Source organism: Cariama cristata, unplaced genomic scaffold, assembly GCF_000690535.1.
Source record: "Cariama cristata isolate BGI_N322 unplaced genomic scaffold, ASM69053v1 scaffold2180, whole genome shotgun sequence".
Lineage (NCBI taxonomy): Eukaryota > Metazoa > Chordata > Aves > Cariamiformes > Cariamidae > Cariama > Cariama cristata.
Window position 1 is genome coordinate 60,332 of NW_009596182.1, and position 20,400 is coordinate 80,731.

The following is a 20,400-nucleotide window of genomic DNA, read 5'->3' on the forward strand; positions in this document are numbered from 1 at the left end:
TAGAGGAAAATTTGCCAGAGATGATGCATTAACACTATGACTACCATAGTTGTGCTGGCAAAAATCTACACACCTGCTTCTTTGAAGTTTGTCCAGCACTCTAAATATATTTTTGTTAAATTAGTCAAATCTCACTACAGTTTCCCCCACTTATCCTGATAACAGCAATGGAAGACCTGGACAACTGCCATGTTTCCCTTGCTAGCTAAATACTTGGTATCAGTGCAGCAGAGACACCAGCTGAGACCCACGTTGCTCTCAGTTCCTAGGGATGGTTTATGTGTACTAGCTTCTTTGCCTAAGTTTGCAAATGTTCTCGTGTGAGAAGCACAAGGCACACCAACATTGGATGAGGCAGGCCAGCTCCTCAAACTGAGCTCTCAATTCCAGTGCCTGATGCTCCTGAGTCACTTACGGCAACATTCCTGATCTGTGGCCCTGCAAACCACCGCAACTGTTCAAGGACAGCCTGGAAGACCTCTGTTTTGTAAGGAGGAAGCTCTGCCACTGCTTTTCTCAGCACCTCCTCTACTGAGCTCAGGGTACAAGCAGCACCAAAGGTGACCCCTGTAAACAAACAAATGAAAAGAACTGTTGTTCTCCCAAATGGCAAAGTACAAGAGGATGGTTACAACTGTGTCTACAAAGCTTAGATGCCACTAAGTTTAAATAGACAGCAGGGTTTAGAGAAGACATTCAGTCACACTAGACTATTTTGCATGTAAACCTCACATCCTCAGAACACAATTCACCTTTAAATCACAGATCATAATGTTACTGCCTCTCACATGACAGTAACCCACCGCCCTTTTGCCTCAGTGTATTATGAACAATATTGCCCTCCTACAGGTATTAGTTTGTCCTTTGAGAAGTGAACTCCAACTCCTCTCCAGTTTCCACACCTTAAACATGCTACGAGGCATTGGGCCACATGCACTGCATTGTCCTAATTACTTCTAATATTTGTAAGGTTGACTTGTTTCCACCACAAATGCAATACTTCACTTAGTCACTTAGACTGTCAAATCCAGCATCTTTTCCTCCAGTTACTAATTTTAAAATCTTTCTAAATACAACGATTGCCCATTGAAACCCATTAATATATGTAAAACATCATGCATCAAACAGATTAAATGTCTAATATACCCTCTAGTGAAAGCCCTCTTTGAATCTCACATTATTTTTACATATCTCTTATTTGATTCCCTGCATGGGAGAGGCATTAATGAATACAGAAAGTGTTTTTTTAATCTGGGAATTTTCCTTCATATCCTCTTTATTATTCCATGGAGCCCCCTCACTTCACAGACATTCTGCCCCTTTTTTGCTCACCTGTTTCAGTGTGCTGAACAGCATTCATTTCAGAGATCCATGCTGGTGCTATTATCACTGGATACAACATGTTCTTTAACCTCATCTCAATACCTTAAGGAAAAGTAAGACTCCTTCAGTTACACACAGGTGACAGAAAGACTAAGTTAACTGTTTCCCAGTGAAATGGCAGCAGGCCTGTTAGACTCAGTTCATTGACCATCTGTTACACAGATTATACGAGGTCACAGAGATACCAAACTAAAAGCTGTTTTCCACTAATACCAGAGTTCTCATAGGGGAGTTTCAGAGACTCTTTTCTAGGCTTACAATAACCTTAAATACACTGTTTAGTACTTGTGTAACCTGGCTATTGTTGTACATAATCTTTCAGGAAAGGACAATGAATACAATGAACCATACAAAGTTTGGGGATTGTCTCCTGAACCAATTGCTCAGGATAATAGAATTACTAAATATGTCTGAACTCTTCTCCTCAGCACTTATTGTTTGCACAAGTATATATTTGGAGGGAAAAAACCTATAAGATTTCAAGTCTTGAGAGTTTACTTACTGAAAAATTTTTCAAAACACAGGTTTCACAACTGAATTCATTTGATTATGAGAACATTTTATGCTCCCCTCTTCCCAAAATTCCATGGAACTACCACAAAAACTCAGAGGTCTAGATAAGCATTTTTTTCGCCTGACACAGCAAAGAACAAGGAAAAACATTCACTCTGAGATTAATCTATCTGAGAAGAAAATTTGTTCCTCCATACAACCCAAAGATTAAACAGCTATTTAACAGCAATGGCATGAAGGAGGTTTAAATCTGCACTGTTCTCACAAAATACTCCATGGAAAGTTTTCCAACTGCTCGTAATGAGCATCAGCTCTTCCCCTTACCCACTTCCGTGTTCCCCACAACAAGCTTGGCACTGGGGTACTGGGATTTGAGAGCCACCAATTCCTGGAGAGTTGTAGGCTGGATCCACATCACACGCTCGCCTTTGAAACACAGCTGTTTCTGCTGTTTGTTACTCTGAGTCTGCAAAAGTGAATTCAGATAGAGCTCAGACCCTACAACAAGCTGAGAATCCCTGCTCACGTGCTGCCCATGCCTGTGCCAGGCCAGGCTCCATCTCAGTCAAGTTACTGACAGGTGGCTGTGATATCCACACTGTTGTTGGCAGTTAGATATTCCCCATCCTTTTGCTAGCAGCAACAAGAGTCTTTTTCATGCTGACAAAAGTTTTCCCTTCCTGATATTGCCAGGTGCATCCTGCTGCCACATCTCCCTAGCAAAACCTCTGCCAGCAAGCTCCATCTGACCAAAGTTCTGACAGATGCCCATGGCTTCAGCCATCTTAGAAGTAACGGGTTTTCCATTCTCATCTCACTGCAAAAATGTCAGTCTTTAACACTGCTGAATTTGGGTTGCCAGCTGTAAGGCCAGATTCTCGTTCCTTTTTTAATTCCTTCATCCAATGACTGAAAAAACCAAACTAACATGGCTGCCTTCCAGCAACATCAGATCAACCCTTAGGCAGGAGAATGTCTTAGAGAATAAATAGAGGGGATCTATCTCTAGCTAAATATATATTATGCTATCGTCTATAAGAACCTACTCATGGTGTAGCTCATGACACATTTAGGCTGGATGCAGCAGCAGAACTAACAATTGAATTTCAGTTGTTTGTTAAATGTGAAGGAAGCTGTCAACACACCATGTGCTGGACTAGATTCCTGGCTGGGATACATTTACTTAGGGGAAAACTACCCCAAAAAGACAGGAATGAAACATGGAGAGAAACTAACCCCACCTAACTTTTGATGTCAATGTGAGACAGCCAACTTCTACTCCTGCTACACTGAGTGGAGAGAAGTTAGCGCTTTCGGGAAGTCATCTAGTTGAAACATATTCAGCTACATCCCATAGCTTCTACTTCTCTCCCTACACTATAAAGGGAGCATAAGGTGATCAGCTCAGATACAGCTGTATTTAACATAGAAGTTCACATCTGACCTAGTAAATTGAAATCTAGATGTCAGCAACTCTTCCACCCTGGACAGGCAATGACCGAAAAGGAAGGCAACCAAAGAGCAGGCATGTATGGTGAGAAACAGAGAGGAAAGCCAGCCAGCTGGGGCAGGCACTTGGCCTGCATATCTTTTAAGTCATTCTGGATTAAAAGCCTTCCCCTTTTATGAAACAGGGAAGCATTCATGCCCATGCATCTTCTTTTATCAGCAGTCATCTTTTGCGCTGCCTTTTCCTCAGGGCAGAGACACTGCAGACACACAAACCCTGTGCAGAACAACAAAACCAATTAACCACACACTATTTATTTTTGAATAAACTTACCATTAACTCTGGTGGGAAGATTGGCTCCTGTGTAGGGTCCAATGGCTGGAACTCAGAAGAATTGAACAGGCTGGAGGACATCATCGCCTATGACAGAGAAAATGCAAATGTCTGGGTGGCAGAGAAGAAAGCTCGCCACATACAACCCTAACTCATTCCTCTTTCCAGTCAAATCCCCATTACTACTTCATGGAACAAAGAATGGCAAACACAGTGAAAAGATGCCACCTGATCCAGCGTTTCAGGTTCTTCAGTCATATTTTTCTGATCACAATGCATGTCTGGTCAGACACTGAACACACTAACAGGTTTTTACCAATCGAAAGTGGCATCGCTTTCACATTGGCCTGTTAAATTACATCAAAGGTAACTTTTCTGAGCTAAGACAAGCATAAAATATAAATTAGTCTGAACTGCTTTGCATAAATACAGCTAAATTAAAAACACTGAGCTTTGGCACAGAACAAGCCAGAGCTAAGGCTTTAAAACATCAGAAATAGAGAGAAAACTAATAGTTGAGAAGCACCTTACCACATTGTTTTCTTTTCCATTCATGCAGCAGCCTGGACCGTTGGCCTTTCCTCCACAACAGCCCCCGTTCTGAAGAAGAAACAAGCACGCTTCAGCTAGTCTACACAAAGTCAGAACACTCCAACTTTTACAGGATATATTCCTCCTCTTTTATCAATCCCTGGATCACAGAAATTTGCAGCAATGTTTTTCATTAATAAACTACTTTGACAAAAGAACTCCAAACAGTCTTAATTGCTGGAGTATTCCACGCAACACTGGATGCTTCCTAACAAAGAATCCATAGGAATTCACTGGAATTTCCTGGCAAACAATTTCATTATATTCTCTCTTTTCTAAATGAATGTTATACTCACACTAGCTTATGCCCTAATTCCTTGTTTTCATCCCTCCAATTTTTGTACCTCAACTGGTACATAAAATGTGATTAACTTTTTTCCTCCAGATATTCCAAAAAGTTCCAATTGTACAATTGATTGCAATGGTGATTAAATTACATTCACCATTGGACTGCAAAGTTTGGGAAAGGTCATACTGGGGAATTAACTGGTTTTTGTATCTGTTTTCAGAGAAAGATGGATCACTTCAATATACCAGAAGCTGGTAACATATTGCTTACAGTTGTCACCATGTTATTTCACAAAAGCGTTGCACCTCACAGATTCAGAAGGAACATATCTAGCTCACTATTGTAAAACCTGTGTCACGATGGCTAATCATGCTAACCAGAACATATGCAGTCAGAATGTTTTCCAAGAGACAAACATCCAAACTGGCTCAGACAGCTCTGAATATCTGCACTACAGTAGAGCCAGAGAGGTGACTAATACATCAAAACTCTAATACTGTATCACAAATTGAGGTTATGGCTTTTAAAATTCAGCTTACCATGCTATTTTCCCTCTCACTACGACAGCATCCAGTGCCATTGGCTACTCTGTCACAGCAATTCAAGTCCTGTGGGGACAAAAACTGTTCTGAGAAAATAGTGCAGATTCCGAGGAAATGAAGTAGACTTAATTCCCTTTTGAGAGAAATTGATCCCACATTTATTATATCCAAAGCAGAAATGGGATATGGAAGGTGCCAAGTAAGTAGGTGTTTTCCTTGCCAACGGAAGGCAGTATCCTGCAGTGTGATGGCTAGGTCATGCCCAGTCTACTGATAGACCTCTTGTTCTGGTTTAGAACTATTCTGACCATTCAGTCAGTATCTCTGGTCCAGCTGGAGCTGCGAGGAGATACCCAGAGAAGAGTAAAAGGGACAAGAACATACAATACAATACTTAGTACTCTACCAGCATCCAGTTGCATTCAGCTCAGGGGACTACCTTAGCCTAGAGCGGTTTCTGTCTCTGTAGTGACCCTCAGTAGCTCTCCATCCATGTACCTGCTCAGTCTCCCCTGCAGCCTCTGTAAGTGTTTGGTGCCCACACCATCCTTTGGTGAGTGCTGCAGGTCAGCTACCTGGAACGTGGCAGACCATATGCCTTTGTTTTCAACCTGACTGCTACTAGTTTCATTTCTTGACACCTTGCTCTTGTATCGGAAGAGGCAGCAAACAGCAGATGCCTGTCTACGTTCCACCTGCCAGTCGCAATTTTGTAGATCTCTATCAGAGGTCAACACGAACCACTATATGGGCTATGTAGAACCTCTTCCCCTCCCTGCCATCTTTTTTCCAGGTTGAAGCGTCCCAGCCTACTCAGGACTTCCTTGTATGGAAGCCAGATTACCACAGATGTGATCCTTATTCCACTTCTCTGAATCTTTTCCTATTCGGCTATACCCTGTTAGAGATGAGAGGACCAGAACTGCACAGAGTACTCAAGTGTAGGAAAAGCTATGATGCAGATGGTGGCATGGCAGTGTTTTCTGTTTTGTTCTCTACCCTTTGAAGTGTTGTTTTGACTGCCAGTGAGCATTGAGCTGACACTTCTGTGGAACTGTCCACCACACCTCCAAGATCAACTTCCTTCCAGGAAGGTGATCTTGTGTCTGCTCACAGCCTATCATTTTATATGTGAAATGAGGACTGCCTTTCACTCTGTAAATTGCTTTGCATTTCTTTGCCCTGAGTTTTGTATCCCATTCTATTCTCCAGTCTCTCAGGTTCATAAAGTCCTTCTGAAAATTCTCAAAGTCTGTTCCTGTCTTCACTTCCCAGACTAACTTGATATCAGTTAACTTATTTTCTCACATCACTGCTTATTCTCTTTTCCACCACATTTAGGGATATCTTGAACAGCCTTGCTACCGCCACAGGTCCCAGCAGAACTCCACCACTGACCTCCCTCCATTGCAAAAATACACCATTTTCTCCTACCTGCCATTTCCTGCCTTTTAACCAATCTTTCATCCATACAGGGATCTTCCCTCTTAACCCATGGCTGCTTATTGTCTTTAAAAGCCTTTGGCGAGACACTGTTGAAAGCCTGTTGGAAATCCAAGTAGACTATATCGACTGGGTTTATCAACCATTTGTAATGGATCTCGCTCCTGCTTGTATTCTCTTTTGTTGATCATAATTCTGGATAATAAAATGAAATTAATGGACAGTATTCTAAATTCTTTACTTTTGATATTTAATACCAGTGTAGCCCTATAAGTGGCTAGTAATCACTGAAGTACTTAATGATCCACTTTTTTCACAGCCTCCAGCAGTCTTTCAGGAAGAAAGGGACTAGAGAAAACTCATAGCAAAGCTTCATACCTGACCCAAACCAGCAAATGATTTCTGGGCAAGAGCTACACAGCAGTGACTTCAACTTCTTTCCAGAGCTATTTCAGTTCTGCAGCTGATCTTTCAAGAAAGCAACTTTCTCATCAGATTCCCCCCCAGTATGCCCCTGTTTGTGCACCACATCCTTACACTTTTTCCACATCAAGGATCATCTGCAAGCTGTATTACAGAGAGATGCTGTGTTTTTCAGAGACTTACAGAAAAGAATTACAGACTCTGATTACTTGTGATCCAAAAAGGGACCATCAGGCAGATCTTATTAAGGTGCTTCACTTAGTGAGTAAAGGAGTTGGTCTTCCTGCATTATTAATGCATGAAGCATATACAAGGGGGTCAAGAGTTGGAGCTGGGTTGTTGTAGCATGTATATTTCCTTCCTCCCCATTTCAGCTCATGGTGTATTTTAGTAACTGAAAGACAGCCTTCCAGATTTTTTTAATCATACATCATTAAAGCCACTTACTTTAGCAAATGTCCTGTATCCTTCCAGAATGGGTCTGTAGCCTGTACACCGGCACAAGTTCCCTGTATTGCCAGAGCAAAAGGATAAAGATTTAGTGTCATTTGGCTGAAGACTTGTCTTCTTTTAGATTTTATTGTTTCTCACAAAAGCTTGTCAAACTTAGATAAAGCTAAGGAGAAAAGCTGGGAGGAGGAAAATTTCAGTAGTGATCTTGCAACAATCCTGCCATCCCTTTTTGTTGAAATTTTAAATTTAAATGAATTTAGAAAAAATTCAGTCTGCCTTATTCAGTATTCATTTACCTCAATTCTGTGAGTCTAATCAGTATACCAACTATCCAGTCCAACTATCTGAATTACAAAGAGGTTTCTTTCTCCTGCATCTGATTTCCTCTGGGGTCACTACTGGAAGGACGGTGACAGCTCTAACGTCAGCCATAACAGCAGCTCTCAGATGATTTACACAGTTGGATTCGGCCCCATTCCATCATGTATATTGCTGTCTTGGTCCTTTACTTGAGGAAGGCTGGCCCAGATGCTCTCTCTCACCTCTGCAGGCTCACATGACAGCAACGAATAAACAAGGAGATGTGGAAGCTCTTATAAGCCCCCCAGTGACAGGCCACCTTTTGTTCTGTGTTAAGCTTAGTGGGGCCCTAATCCAAGACGGAGGCCACTTGCCCCTGCTTCTGTGAGAGAAACAATGAGCTTCTGTGAGATGTTTCCACAGGCCATTTTTGTTCACTTCACAGCACCTTGCCAGTCTCCTAGTGGAAAAGCTAGTTCTTAACCTCATAACAATCAGCTATCTTTAATGAAATACATTAAACAAAGGTGCACCTCCATCCCATTTGGTGAAGCTAGTGTAACAAAAGCAGAACAGGCTGCATCTCTGCAGGGCTATGAGTATTACCTTGGAAAGCATCTTCTATGTCCTCCATTTTGGGCTCAGGTTTGTTCCGAAGCAATGTGTACATGGACATGACAATGCCTGGAGTGCAAAAGCCACATTGGGACCCATGACTTTTTGCTATTCTCTCCTGAGAAAAAGTAACAACAACCATCAGCTCATAATATCAAGGCCAGTTCATTGTTGTGCTTGTTCCTGTAACATCTCTGTTTAAAAAAAAACAATCTCACCAGAGGAGCTAAGACTATCATCAGACGTTCTCTGATGAGATGGTCAATTAAGCTGTGAAGCAGACTTCAAAGAAGAGAACACTCTGAAAAGTTTGCATCTAGGCTTTGAACTCCCAATGTAACTGAAGGCAACTAGAAGCCTCTGAAGAGACCAGCCATTCTTCAGCTTTATCATGCTAGAAAGGTTGGGGCTACCTGTATACACCTGAGCTTGAATTTCAAAGCTTAGCTGTTAGAATCTTCAGGGGACGTAGGGAAAAAGACGACAAGCAAACAAAGGTCAGACTAGCTGCCATCCATTCATGTGTGTCTAACTTATTTTTCACTTTGTTGTTTACCATCTCAGATAGATATTGGCACAAGTCCTACCCACTGTACAAACTGAGATGAATCATAGTTTCCTTAAAGGAACAGTATCTCTGACAAAGCTGAAGCAAGTCTGCTTCCATAAAAAGTGCATTATAACACCTTGCTAGAAGAGCAAGGCTTCACATTCCTGTCACTCCTCCCCACCAAGAATATTTTGGGACTCCAGAAACCTTTCTGAACCAAACCTTACTGCACCACTACAGGGAAGGTTCCTAACTACGCAGGACAAGAAACCAAGGTCATTCATGGAAGGCCATAGGAGAGCCAAAACCTAACTCGGGTTTCCTGGCTCCAAATCATTATAGAGGCTTTCATCACAACATCAGGCTTCCCAGTTCCTGGGATTTGGTCCAGGATGTGGGCCAAATGCAGCCATGTAGCCCTAGAACAAAAGCATTAGCAATTCAGTAAGGATAGCACCAGTTAACTTGTTAGGGCATAGCAGAGCTGCAGCATCGACCCAGGGGTTTCAGTCTGTCAGTTAGTCATTCCTGCAAGTAAAGACTACTCATGTGGAAAGTCAAACTCCTGGCTTTAACGTTATGATGGAAGTCTCAACACCCTGGAACAGGATTAATTAACATAAGAAGAAAACATGGATAGAGGGCTTTAAGGTTACCAGTATTAATAGCTTACCTGGGCTGGGTGTAGCCTGGATTTTGTGTTTCCTATGCCTTCAACAGTAGTTACAGCTACATGATGCAGGGCACAGAGAGGGAAGAGACAAGCATTGGCAGTATAGTGGCTAAAATAATAAATTAAGGTCATTTCATTTGACAGTGCTGCTCAACAAAGGAGAAAGGGAACAGGAGGACCAAAGAGTACTCAGAAACTGTAGCAGCGGACACGATAGGAGGACTTAAATAGATGTGATACAGGTATTAATTACAAACCAAATCCTACAGCACCTACTCAGCCAAAGTTCTCATCAACTTCACTTGAAGTTTAAACTAAGCATGCACCATAGGATTTGATCTAGAAATAGCAACTTTAAACATCCTCATTGCATATTAAGCTACGGAAGCCATGTAAGTAATTTGTAGGGGGAGATTACAAATATCAAGATGTCATACAGCTGGCCTGGCCCACTCACAAAGTTACATATGAGCACAGAGCTCATATGTTTCCTTTTACCTAGGAAACTGTTTCTAGATCATACACACTGGGAAAAAGTTCAGGCTGAAGGTAAAATAGAGTAATGTTGCCAAAATTCTTCTAGGAACTAGCTACGTTATTTCTATCAAGACAGAATAATGACCCTAAAGATCTCCTATTCAAAGCCACGTTACTAAGCAGAACCACTAAGTTAGATGATCCTAAGTTAAAGTATCTCCAGGCATTATTCCAAATATATCCAAGATTTCAGTGCTTTCCATTCCCCGCAGTAAAAATAAACTGGGGTCCGTCCCTCTGCCTCATCCTCTCTCTCCATTCCCCTTTTTGTTTGATTCCATTGCTTCACTCTTCAATTAATCAAAGAGACAACAGGGGGAAAATTTATGTCTCAGGAAACAAGAGTCATTCTGAAGGTTACAACAGAAGTAGAGAAAAAGTATCTGCTGATATACAGAAACCAGATTATTGTAGTAATACAATAGCAATAAAGATTTTATCACAGTTATCATCATTTGGGTCATTACAGCAAAAAGTTATATTACATTGCAAGAAAGGAACTTAAAGGTTTTCTGAATTGGGAAAAGGCAGATAGCCTGCGTGCTAGAGTCAGTGCAGATATTTCAGGGCACAATGAAATAGTTCCCTATCAGCACTGTGCATGCTGTAGGAAAAAATACCTTCTCGTCTTATCCTTCTGAGTTTATGTTCTGAAAGTGAAAAATTATATTTTGGCAGAAACATACATTATATAACTTTTTTTAAAAAAAAAAAATAGTACCATGTCTGGAATGTCAAGAACCTGGATCTGTCCCCATTTCATTTCTCTGTTGAAGAGTTCAGAATGCAAAGGATACAGGATTTTCTTCCGAAAGGGATCATACTTGGATATCATAACAGTGCAAGCACCACATCCACCTTCTCCACAGCCTAATTTGGTTCCACATAGGCCCACTGAGAGAACAGGAATCAAGGAAAACACGAAGAGTATCGGCAGAAGCCTGCTCAAACAGCTGTCAATCAAGGCTTAGCAACAAGTTCTTGCTGGGAACAAGCACTCATTTTTTCTGCTTAATAACTTAATTTAACATAAGTAAATTTTCAAATGCTGGCATGTGACCTTTGAGATCAACACCCGAAGCCCTAATAAGGAGGCAGTCCACGTTCCAATAGACTCTTAAACAAAATATTTCTGAACTTCAACAGTTCCCACTTTCCATTAGCCTCAGAAAAGGAAATGACATAAGGGAGACAAAGCACTCAGTAATTGCTGAGTGGGAACTGTTCAGGCACACAGCCGCATCCCTCAGATGCATGGTGACATCTCCTTCAGCACCTCTCACCAGTGGTGGCTGACTTCTTCCTACACTTGGTGATTCCTACCACCTACAAGGCGCTCAGGCAGGGCAGTCACCCAGTGCTACAAGTCACACAGTTTAGTACTGACATGGGAGCTGCACTTGAACTGCTCACAAACTACCTGCATCTAAAGACTCATGGTCTGGCCACCCTAGCTTCTCTCTTGGCCCCATTTATGATGACTTCCCCACTGCTAGGGACAAAACCAGCCAAGCACACTCCCCAGTAGACTGATTCCATAAAACCATAGGAGGGAGACACCAAGAGCCAGAGCTAGCGGAGATGCCCAGAACAACTGCACAGACACTTGGGAACTCACAAAGCATATGGACTGGCCTAAGCAGATTCTCCATAGGCTGCAGAGCGCATGTCTGTACTTTACAATCAGGCATTACATCAAATGTTCTGCAAAAGGATTTCAGCAGAGAATTCCTCAAGTCACTTCTGCTTTCATTGGCAATGGACACATGCCTGTGCTGAGATAATCAACATAGGCCTGTGGAAAAGCAACAGGTATCATGATATAGGGAACCCAAGTCATATTTGCCTTCGCCACAAAGATTCTGGAACTGACTAATTTCATAGGATTGTAGAAATCATTGAATCATTTAGGTTGGAAAGGATCTTTAAGATCACCGAGTCCAACCATAAATCTAACACTGCCAAGTCCACCACTAAACCATGTCCCTAAGCATGATATCTGCTTTTCATACAATCAGAGGGTAGATTTAGACTTGACATAAGGAAAAAATTTTTTACAATGAGGGTGGTGAAGCACTGGAACAGGTTGCCCGGAGAGGTGATGGAAGCCCCATCCCTGGAGGCATTCAAGGTCAGGCTGGATGGGGCTCTGAGCAACCTTATCTAGTGGGAGATGTCCCTGCTCACCGCAGGGGGGCTGGACTAGATGACCTTTAAAGGTCCCTTCCAGCCCAAATGATTCTACGATTCTATGTGCCTGCTTCAGCAGAAATACAGCTTTCCTATGTCATCTAATGTTTCCTTTGACAACAGTGCTAATCTGCCTCAATAAAACATGTTTCTCAAAGTATTTGTCTGACCCTAACCAGACATCTACAAAATAAGTTGACCAAAATGTTTATGTAGAAGATCAGAAGGTTTTGCAGAGCTCTGATTCTCTCTTTACAAAGCTATTTGCATTAGATATTAACAAGTTTAGACATAAAAGGTCTAGTGGTAAGAAGTGCACACAGGCACAAGAGTCATGTCACTTATTTTCCTTCTTGAACTTTGTAGTCAGACAAAACAGGGCTGTTGATAGTTCTGCTGGAAACCCCAAAGAGGAATGAGAGTTATATCCCTGTTCTTCTTTCAGATCCCAGACAAATAAAACATGGCAGCATGCTGAAATAAGTAGGCATGATTCTTTTTAAGGAATACACCAACACAGATGTGAACAGTCTGACATACATACACACCCAGCTGGTCAGACAAAAACTCAGAAAAGATGGAGTGACACTACCTACTAAACCAGACCTAGTATAGCCAGCCTGGTCATCACAGTAATAGCTACCCAGCTCCTGAAGCTAATCTGACTCATGTCTTGACCAGTTTCAAACAGGAGTGAAACATGACTGCTTGCATCCACTCATGTAAACATGCCCACACTACATGGTGGGAACCCCTGCCTCTGAGTTGGCATCCCTGGGTCATCTGATAAACAGACCACAGGATAATGAAGTTATTGGATGTTAACTATGCAGCAATATCCAAATTACTGGATGATACAGCAAGCAGCTCAAGTGGCTGTAAAGTTTTGGCCAGAAAATTCTTTACAAATTGTGTGAAACAAACCTAAATTTCCTTCAATTTTATTGTCATCTCAATATTGCTTTCTTTCCATCATATTCTAACTCCTAGTAATTCTGAGAGTTTCCCCCTTATTTAAAATTTGCTGTTGTTTAAGCTTGGAATACCAGCTGTAATCTTTGCCATCAAGAAATACCAGACCATGCAGAGCACTCCCTGTTATATTCTGTGCACAAGCTCTGCCTAACACTCAAGTGACAGGCAGAACAGTAAACAATTATGAAATGCTGTAGGCATTTAAAGCCTTCTGCACTTTCTTCTGACACTGGATACATTTTCTTCGTAGATAGGTTAGCAGAGTTGTTTCTGGGTCCACATCTTTTTCCACCACCTGCAAGAAGGGAAAGGTACTGTTACACACGGAATGCTTTACAACACAGATATGTTAGTTGGAAGAAGAAAGTTTGGTCATTCTACAACTTCTTTTCCAAAGGAGTGAGCGGAATCACTGATTAACTCCCCTTACTAGGTTCAGCAATGTTGATCACATATCCAGACACAACAGTTCCTTGAATTTATTGGGACAAAGGAAAGTATATGTGTTATATGCCAGAGTTTTTCAGCCATGCCACACTGGCAAATCTTAAAAAAACCTTCATCAAAAATGGCAAACAGAATTAGCAGTGAGCAGAGAGGAAAGAACTGTGGTTTGTACTCAAGTTTTGAATTCCTGACATCTCCCCAAATTGCATCTCATCTTTATTGACTACGCATAACTGACCTCTGTCCCTTTTCCTACTTACTATTAGGAGAGACAGAGAAAATGAGCAGATGAACAGAATGGCAGAAACAGCATCAATAATAGACTTTGCAGAGAAAAAACAAAACAAAACAAAAAACAGTGGAAACCTTAACATGACCAATACAGGTGCTGCAGAACAGACAGCAAGTACCAATCATCCTGAGGTTTCTCTTTCTTCCCTGCTAACATTGAATCAGTCAGTGTTACATTAGCCATCCTAAATGTGGGAATGTGAAATTCCAACCAAGGAGAATTTTTCTCTGCGCATTCTGAATCAGCTCCATCCTATTAGTGAACAATACTATTAGCAGTTATCTATTAGACAGAAAATTAGATTTTACTTCAACCTCTGCCTGATGGTCAGAAAGCAAAGTTCTGCCCTTGCCTCCAAATGGTCACAGAGTTTGTCTTACCTTTTTTCTGCTATTAATAGAGTGTCAAGAAACTTTTCCAAATTCACTGTGTGCCAGAATGTAATCATGTGTTCTTGGCTCTTACATTGTACAAGTCCTAAGTACAATAGTTAGAGTTTATTTAAATTAATCACTCCTAGTTTGAAGGACAAATTGAAACAGAGGTCATTTGTGTAAGCCTTTTTTCTTACTGATAAGAAACCTTCACAACCTCTGTACCGGTGCAATTTTATGCCTTTGACACATGACAGGGTTATTCTAAAGAGACAAGGTTCATACCTGCTATTTGAGTCCATGTTTTTAGAGCTATCCTATAAAGTTGACTTCCACTACGCATTTGCTGCTACAAAACACAACTGGTCATTTTTTGCACATCTCATTCCTGCATTGGGAATAATCTACAAGGAAACAGAGTTCATTCTTCTAGCTTGGGGATGTCTTACTATAAATCACGCAGCACTCATATTGCTGCTATTCAGAGCAGAGTGCTCCTGTTCCCTCACCTCCTGGATGCACAGAAACAAGTAAGAGCATACAGTGGCTCTCTCACGACCAGTTGATTCAGAGTAAGAACATATATCCCTCTGCAGTAGTTTGGTAAACAGAGAGACGTGAGCCGATAATTCCAAAAATGCCTGTGACTATGAGTGTCCCATGGACAAAAGGCCTTTCAGAGTCATTTCACAGGCAAAGAGACTTCCCCAGCAACTCACACCCTCACTGTCAGGCTGAGTTTCTTCCTCAGGGCTGTGTCAATGGTCATTGCAAACTCTTCCACAGAAGCTTCCAAGGTATCCAGGCATGGAGAAAAAGCTTCAGGATAGCCAAAGACTACTGAGATTATTCTGTGCTTAGATCATGAAAACGTCTCAAGAAGTTTTCTTGAAAGAATCCAAGCAGCACTCCATTATGTACTCAAACCAAGCAAATAAAAGTTTGGCCCAATGGGTCCTTTTCAAGAAATTAAGTAAGAAACAAAACACAGGCCTAAAAGCTTTCATTCAGCAAAGCATTTAACCACTCAAGTCCACACACTTTTAGTGGAGCACTTCAGTATGTGTTAAGTCCCCAAGTCAAACCTTTGCTCAACTTCATCAGAAGGCAGCTCCCACTATGCAGTACAACAAGCCCTGAACAATCCACACACTTATCCTGTTCAAACCATATAGCCCAGGATTCCTGCTCCAGTCACTTGAAAGTACTCCGCTGTAGCTGTATATCTGCAATGCTGGCAGAGACTTGGGATCAGAGGGAGATAAGGGGTAAGAGTCTGGAGGACACGCTGGATTAAGCCAAATCTCACACATCAGAGCGCAAGGAGTTATTTCTTGTGCTCAGATTCCTGGTGAGGGGATGCTTGTTTACGAATCTCTCTTGCTGGCTGCAGAGTAAGAACTTTTTACTGTTCCTGCCTTTTGTTCATTGTCATTGATGCTGGTTTTGTCCTCCAACATGTCATTCCTCCAGTGGTTTGTTACAATCACCTGCTGTGATTTGTTCTTAAAATATTTTCAAACCCTGTGGGTGGGGATAAGATCTTCTCTTGTCTGATGCCCAGAACAATATGATTCACAGCTCAGTATCTTACCCATCAAAACAATTCTTGCTTACCTTCCCCAGTGTCCTTGTACAGAAGGAAACTGAATTATATCCATTGCCTTCAGTGAGAGTAGGATCAGTCTACTTATAAATTGCAATTAAAGAAATATTTCCTTCTTGCTCAGTTACTGGTTTTTAGGGTTTTTTTAAACCAAATCAGATACATCAGATTGTTGGCTACATTTTGACAGATTCAAAACTGTGGATTTTACTGCATGTGGTAGCTTAAATATTCATGAAATGCAGAAAGAAACTTTGTTGGAAATGTTAGGATGGCACTGACAGTCAAATGACTCCCAAAAATTTGCTCTGTACTGCTGTGTTTGTCCTACACATATATTTGTCTACTCATTCTAGGATAAGATCATGTCAGCAGGGAGCCCAACCTGGCCCTACAGTTCTTCAAGCTTTAGAGTACTACATGGGACAAGTTCCTAAGCAGTACTCTACTCTCTGAGAGCCTGTGGGCTGGTCCAGAGAGCTGCTGAACTCACTTCCCCGTGATTTCATGTACAAAACTTGGATCTCAATAAATATTTTGTTTGCTGTCTTCTCTACCTGCCTTTCACTAACTCAGACAACTTTGCCTTTACAACATAAAGCATCATATTTAAATTAGTATTCCCAGAGAGTTTAAGAAAGGATTTTTCAATTTAAAAGAACAGTAGTTGAGCAGGGTAAATAGAGGAACAAAAAGGAAAAGAAAACAGAGACTTTCCTAGTTTACCAAACAACATGCTAAGCTTTCCATCAGCTAGGGTCTTTAAATGAGAAACAGATGCTTTTCTGAACAAGCTCCCATTCAATCACTGGTCCCTAGTCACTCAATTAGTTGGAAGAATAGAAGATGACAGGTTTTAACCAGACTGCCATGCAGCAAGTCAGACTAGTCAATGGTACACGTCCCCTAGGACCTTAAAATCTGTGAATGTGTATTCCCGAAGTCAAAGAGAGACGTCAGATTCATTTACTGGGGAAAAGGATTGGAACACAGATGAACAAACTGAATATAACCACACAATGTAAATCTGCTATTGGTCACAAGAACATTTTGTTCTGCTTTAGACCAGCACACTGAAAACTTGTAATTCACTGTCTATGTAGGACCCAGAGGGTCCCAAAGCTCAAAAAAATCTTGTATTTTTGTTGGTCCCATCTACAATCAAACATCCACACGCTTTGGAAGAGGTGTAATGTGGCTTCCAGCACAGACCCCCTCTTAATATTCAGTATAGAAACAGAAATATTGGCTCCACGTGTTTGAACTAAAATTACATGCTACATCTGCATGAGATAGACTTGTCAGCTGAGGAAAACAAAGTTGCCACTATTGGGTTTAAATTGCGTGTGCTGTTTTCCATTCTAGTCTAGGCAGACTATCAAGATAACTTTGCGTTAGTTGTGTGCCAAGCTTTATGCCCAGCGAAGTAAACAGGTGCTTAAAATAAACAATCCTGAATGTGAAGTATGCTCAGCTGTTCTGCAGCGACTTTTTCTTGACAACATTGTAGACTGTGCTAATGCAAGAGAGATGGATTTGCTGCCATGCAAGTCCCTATCTTATCAACCACCTCTTATCATGCAGTTTTGTACTATGACAGAATATCAGCAGCCCATTAGCAATGTCAAGCTGTCACGAATTCACACAGCAGCAACCTTTCCCACTGGCCATGCTATCACATTCTTTGCAGGGAATCGCCTGGAATATTTAGTCAGGACTCCAGACGGATGGAGCCATATCCTAACTTGCTACCTGCTGTTTCAGCAGCATTGCCCCGGCACTTCCCACCACCCCTTCCATCACAGGACCTCTCATCTGCAGAAATGTCCCAACAAACTCCACATTTGTTGCCACAGATCAGATTGCCCCCGGAGTCCAGTTCTCTCCCTTAAACCGGTATTTGGTGGTGGTGTAACCCCAGCCACTTTGGCAGCACGTCCAAAAAGGGAATAGAAAAAAAAATGTCACTGGAGCCCCTGGGTAGACCACAACTCAGGAAGCTCTCTCCTCTCTGATCAAGCAGAACCTGCTCCTTTGCTAGCACTGCCGGTTCCATGAGCCAGCAAGAAAGGATGCTGAGACAGCCTTGACTTGTGGAATGACTTGGTACTGTTGGTAGTATTAATCGTTCTCCGGTGGTTTGGTTTCTTTATCCAACAACTGCCAAGATCACACTGCGATAAACCCCTTTACACATGCACAAGGTCAGCTCTGAGATGTGGCTTCTGTAAACAGGAATGGCAGTGCCATAAAAATTGCTGAAATGCACCAAGGGCAATGCCATTCACAGCATGGTTGTTAGCTCCAGGACATAGCAAGAATAGACAACAAATACAAAAGAAACTGGTTGTCTTCTGCTGCCAGCCTTCAGGGTCTGGGCGGCTCTTTCTCCCATTCTCTGCCTCACCCCACATGCATGAAAGAGAGTCCCACAGAACCAGTTCTGTGCAGCTCAGTTTCATCTCTTTGACTAATACACATTTTTAAATATTAGCCAAGACTCTCCTCCAGGAAGAAGGGCTTTTCTACCGATTTACAGAGAAATGCTGCTGTAATACCTGAGCACCAATCAATGCTGAAGCATCAGCTCTAAATGCATATAGAAATTTGTTTATAAATCCTCCATACCTACCACGAGTGGCTGTCCTGGTTTCAGCTGGGATAGAGTTAATTTTCTTCCTAGTAGCTGGTACAGTGCCAGTTTTGGATTTAGTATGAGAATAATGGTGATAACACACTGATGTTTTAGTTGTTGCTAAGTAGTGCAAGGACTTTTCAGTTTCCCATGCTCTGCCAGCAAGCAGGTGTACAAGAAGCTGGGAGGGAGCACAGCCAGGATAGCTGACCCAAACTGACCAAAAGGGATATTCCATACCATAGAACGGCATGGCCAGTATAGAAACTGGGGGAGTTGGCCGGGAAGTGCCAATCACTGTGCAGGGACTGACTGGGCATTGGTCAGCGGGTGGTTAGCAATTGTATTGTGCATCACTTGTTTTTCTTGGGTTTTATTCCTCCCTATCTCTTTGTTATCTCTCTTTTCATTACAATTATTATTTTATTTTATTTCAATTATTAAACTGTTTTTATCTCAACCCACAGGTTTTATTTTTTTCTGATTCTCCTCCCCATCCCACCGGGGCCAGGAGTCAGTGTGCGAGCAGCTGTGTGGTACTTAGTTGCTGGCTCGGGTTAAACTATGACAGCGGCATATTGGTTTTGAACCTTACCTGTCTGGCACCAGAACTACAATTCTCTTTCATTAGAGCGTACCAGAAAAAAAAAAAACACAGGACAGTATGCTTGGCCTGTATCAGGGTCTGGATTGCCCAACATGTTTGTGGCAACCTCCTACTGCAAGACTCAAAAAGCTCCCAGTTCACCCTCTAAAAACTGGGGTTCACAGAGGAGGGATCTGAAGTCACTAAAACCTTCACAGAGTGAGAAGATGACAAGTTAATGGTATACCACCTGTGTCCATCATAGCAGAAAATTCAACAGATGAAATTCACAGACCATCCTGTGCCACTGCTTCCTGATCTCGACTACCAAACTCAATTAGCTAGTCATGATTAACTTGGAGCTTCAAGTTTTCACCTCCCTCTAGAAACAATGAATGGCTGATATGTCAACTAACGCTGACATACAAACATTACTGTTCTGTGTGAGCAAAGCTTCAATTGTCATCCTTCTTTATAAAACGTCAGAACCGGGGCTGGGTTCTACATGGGTATTACGTTCAAGAGCTCTTTGACTAACTTAAAATCCACACTAAATAAACTTAATTCTTCACCTAATTATTGACCCTTAGATAAAACAAAACTTTGGTAACAAATGCTCTAGTACCTTGGAAAGTTCAAATTCCAATCCAGTTTGGGATCCAAATTCATAAAACATTCTAATTGTAGCAACAATCTCATTCACGTTTACACTTGATTAAACTAGCCCGAAAGATCAACAAAAGCAAAATTGATAGTAATCCTGTGCCAGTCTGCAGGGCAGGGCACAGAGCTTTTTAACCAACTAAGAATATTATGCGATCCCTCAAGGAATTAAAAAAATTAATTCTCTAGCCCATCCTTAGTGCTGCATGTGATTTACCCCTAAGCAGCGCACAGGGAAGGCCCACAAACTCTCAGCCCCACAGTACGCAGCGGATATGCAACTCTCTTCCCTCCCCAAGTTTCCCAGCTGGAAGCTGCTTTGGCACAAGTTTCCCTGCCCGAGAATCTAGGCAAGGGGAAGGGGGCAGGGCAAGATTAGCATTGAGCTGAGCTCAGAAACAGAACTAACTTGGTACTCCAGAGTTCAAAAAAGAGGCAGCCTTGACTTGTTACAAGCGTTTGAAGAGTCAAGGCTGCAATGCTAACTAGGGGAAGTCCAAATTGAGAAAAGGGGCCCTGGGACAAACTGTCCCAAGG

At 41.8% G+C, this 20,400-nt stretch overlaps 1 protein-coding gene across 2 annotated transcripts in view; it reads right to left on the reverse strand.

Annotated features, from left to right (window-relative positions):
- The window catches only part of XDH (xanthine dehydrogenase), a 51,766-nt gene that overhangs the window by 30,526 nt on the left and 840 nt on the right, over positions 1–20,400 (reverse strand). The window contains exons 2-12 of one of the 2 annotated variants that reach the window (XM_009704857.1): positions 13,498–13,555; positions 10,893–10,989; positions 9,559–9,667; positions 8,327–8,453; positions 7,408–7,476; positions 5,099–5,167; positions 4,211–4,279; positions 3,680–3,766; positions 2,221–2,362; positions 1,333–1,425; positions 416–567 (exon numbers count right to left, since the gene is read on the reverse strand). In XM_009704857.1, the coding sequence (XP_009703159.1) occupies positions 416–567; positions 1,333–1,425; positions 2,221–2,362; positions 3,680–3,766; positions 4,211–4,279; positions 5,099–5,101 (546 nt within the window). In that variant the 5' untranslated portion in view covers positions 5,102–5,167; positions 7,408–7,476; positions 8,327–8,453; ... (1 more) ...; positions 10,893–10,989; positions 13,498–13,555. Of the gene's footprint in view, positions 1–415; positions 568–1,332; positions 1,426–2,220; positions 2,363–3,679; positions 3,767–4,210; positions 4,280–5,098; positions 5,168–7,407; positions 7,477–8,326; positions 8,454–9,558; positions 9,668–10,892; positions 10,990–13,497; positions 13,556–20,400 lie in introns of those variants that run through there. The other variant, XM_009704865.1, reaches the window with a different exon arrangement.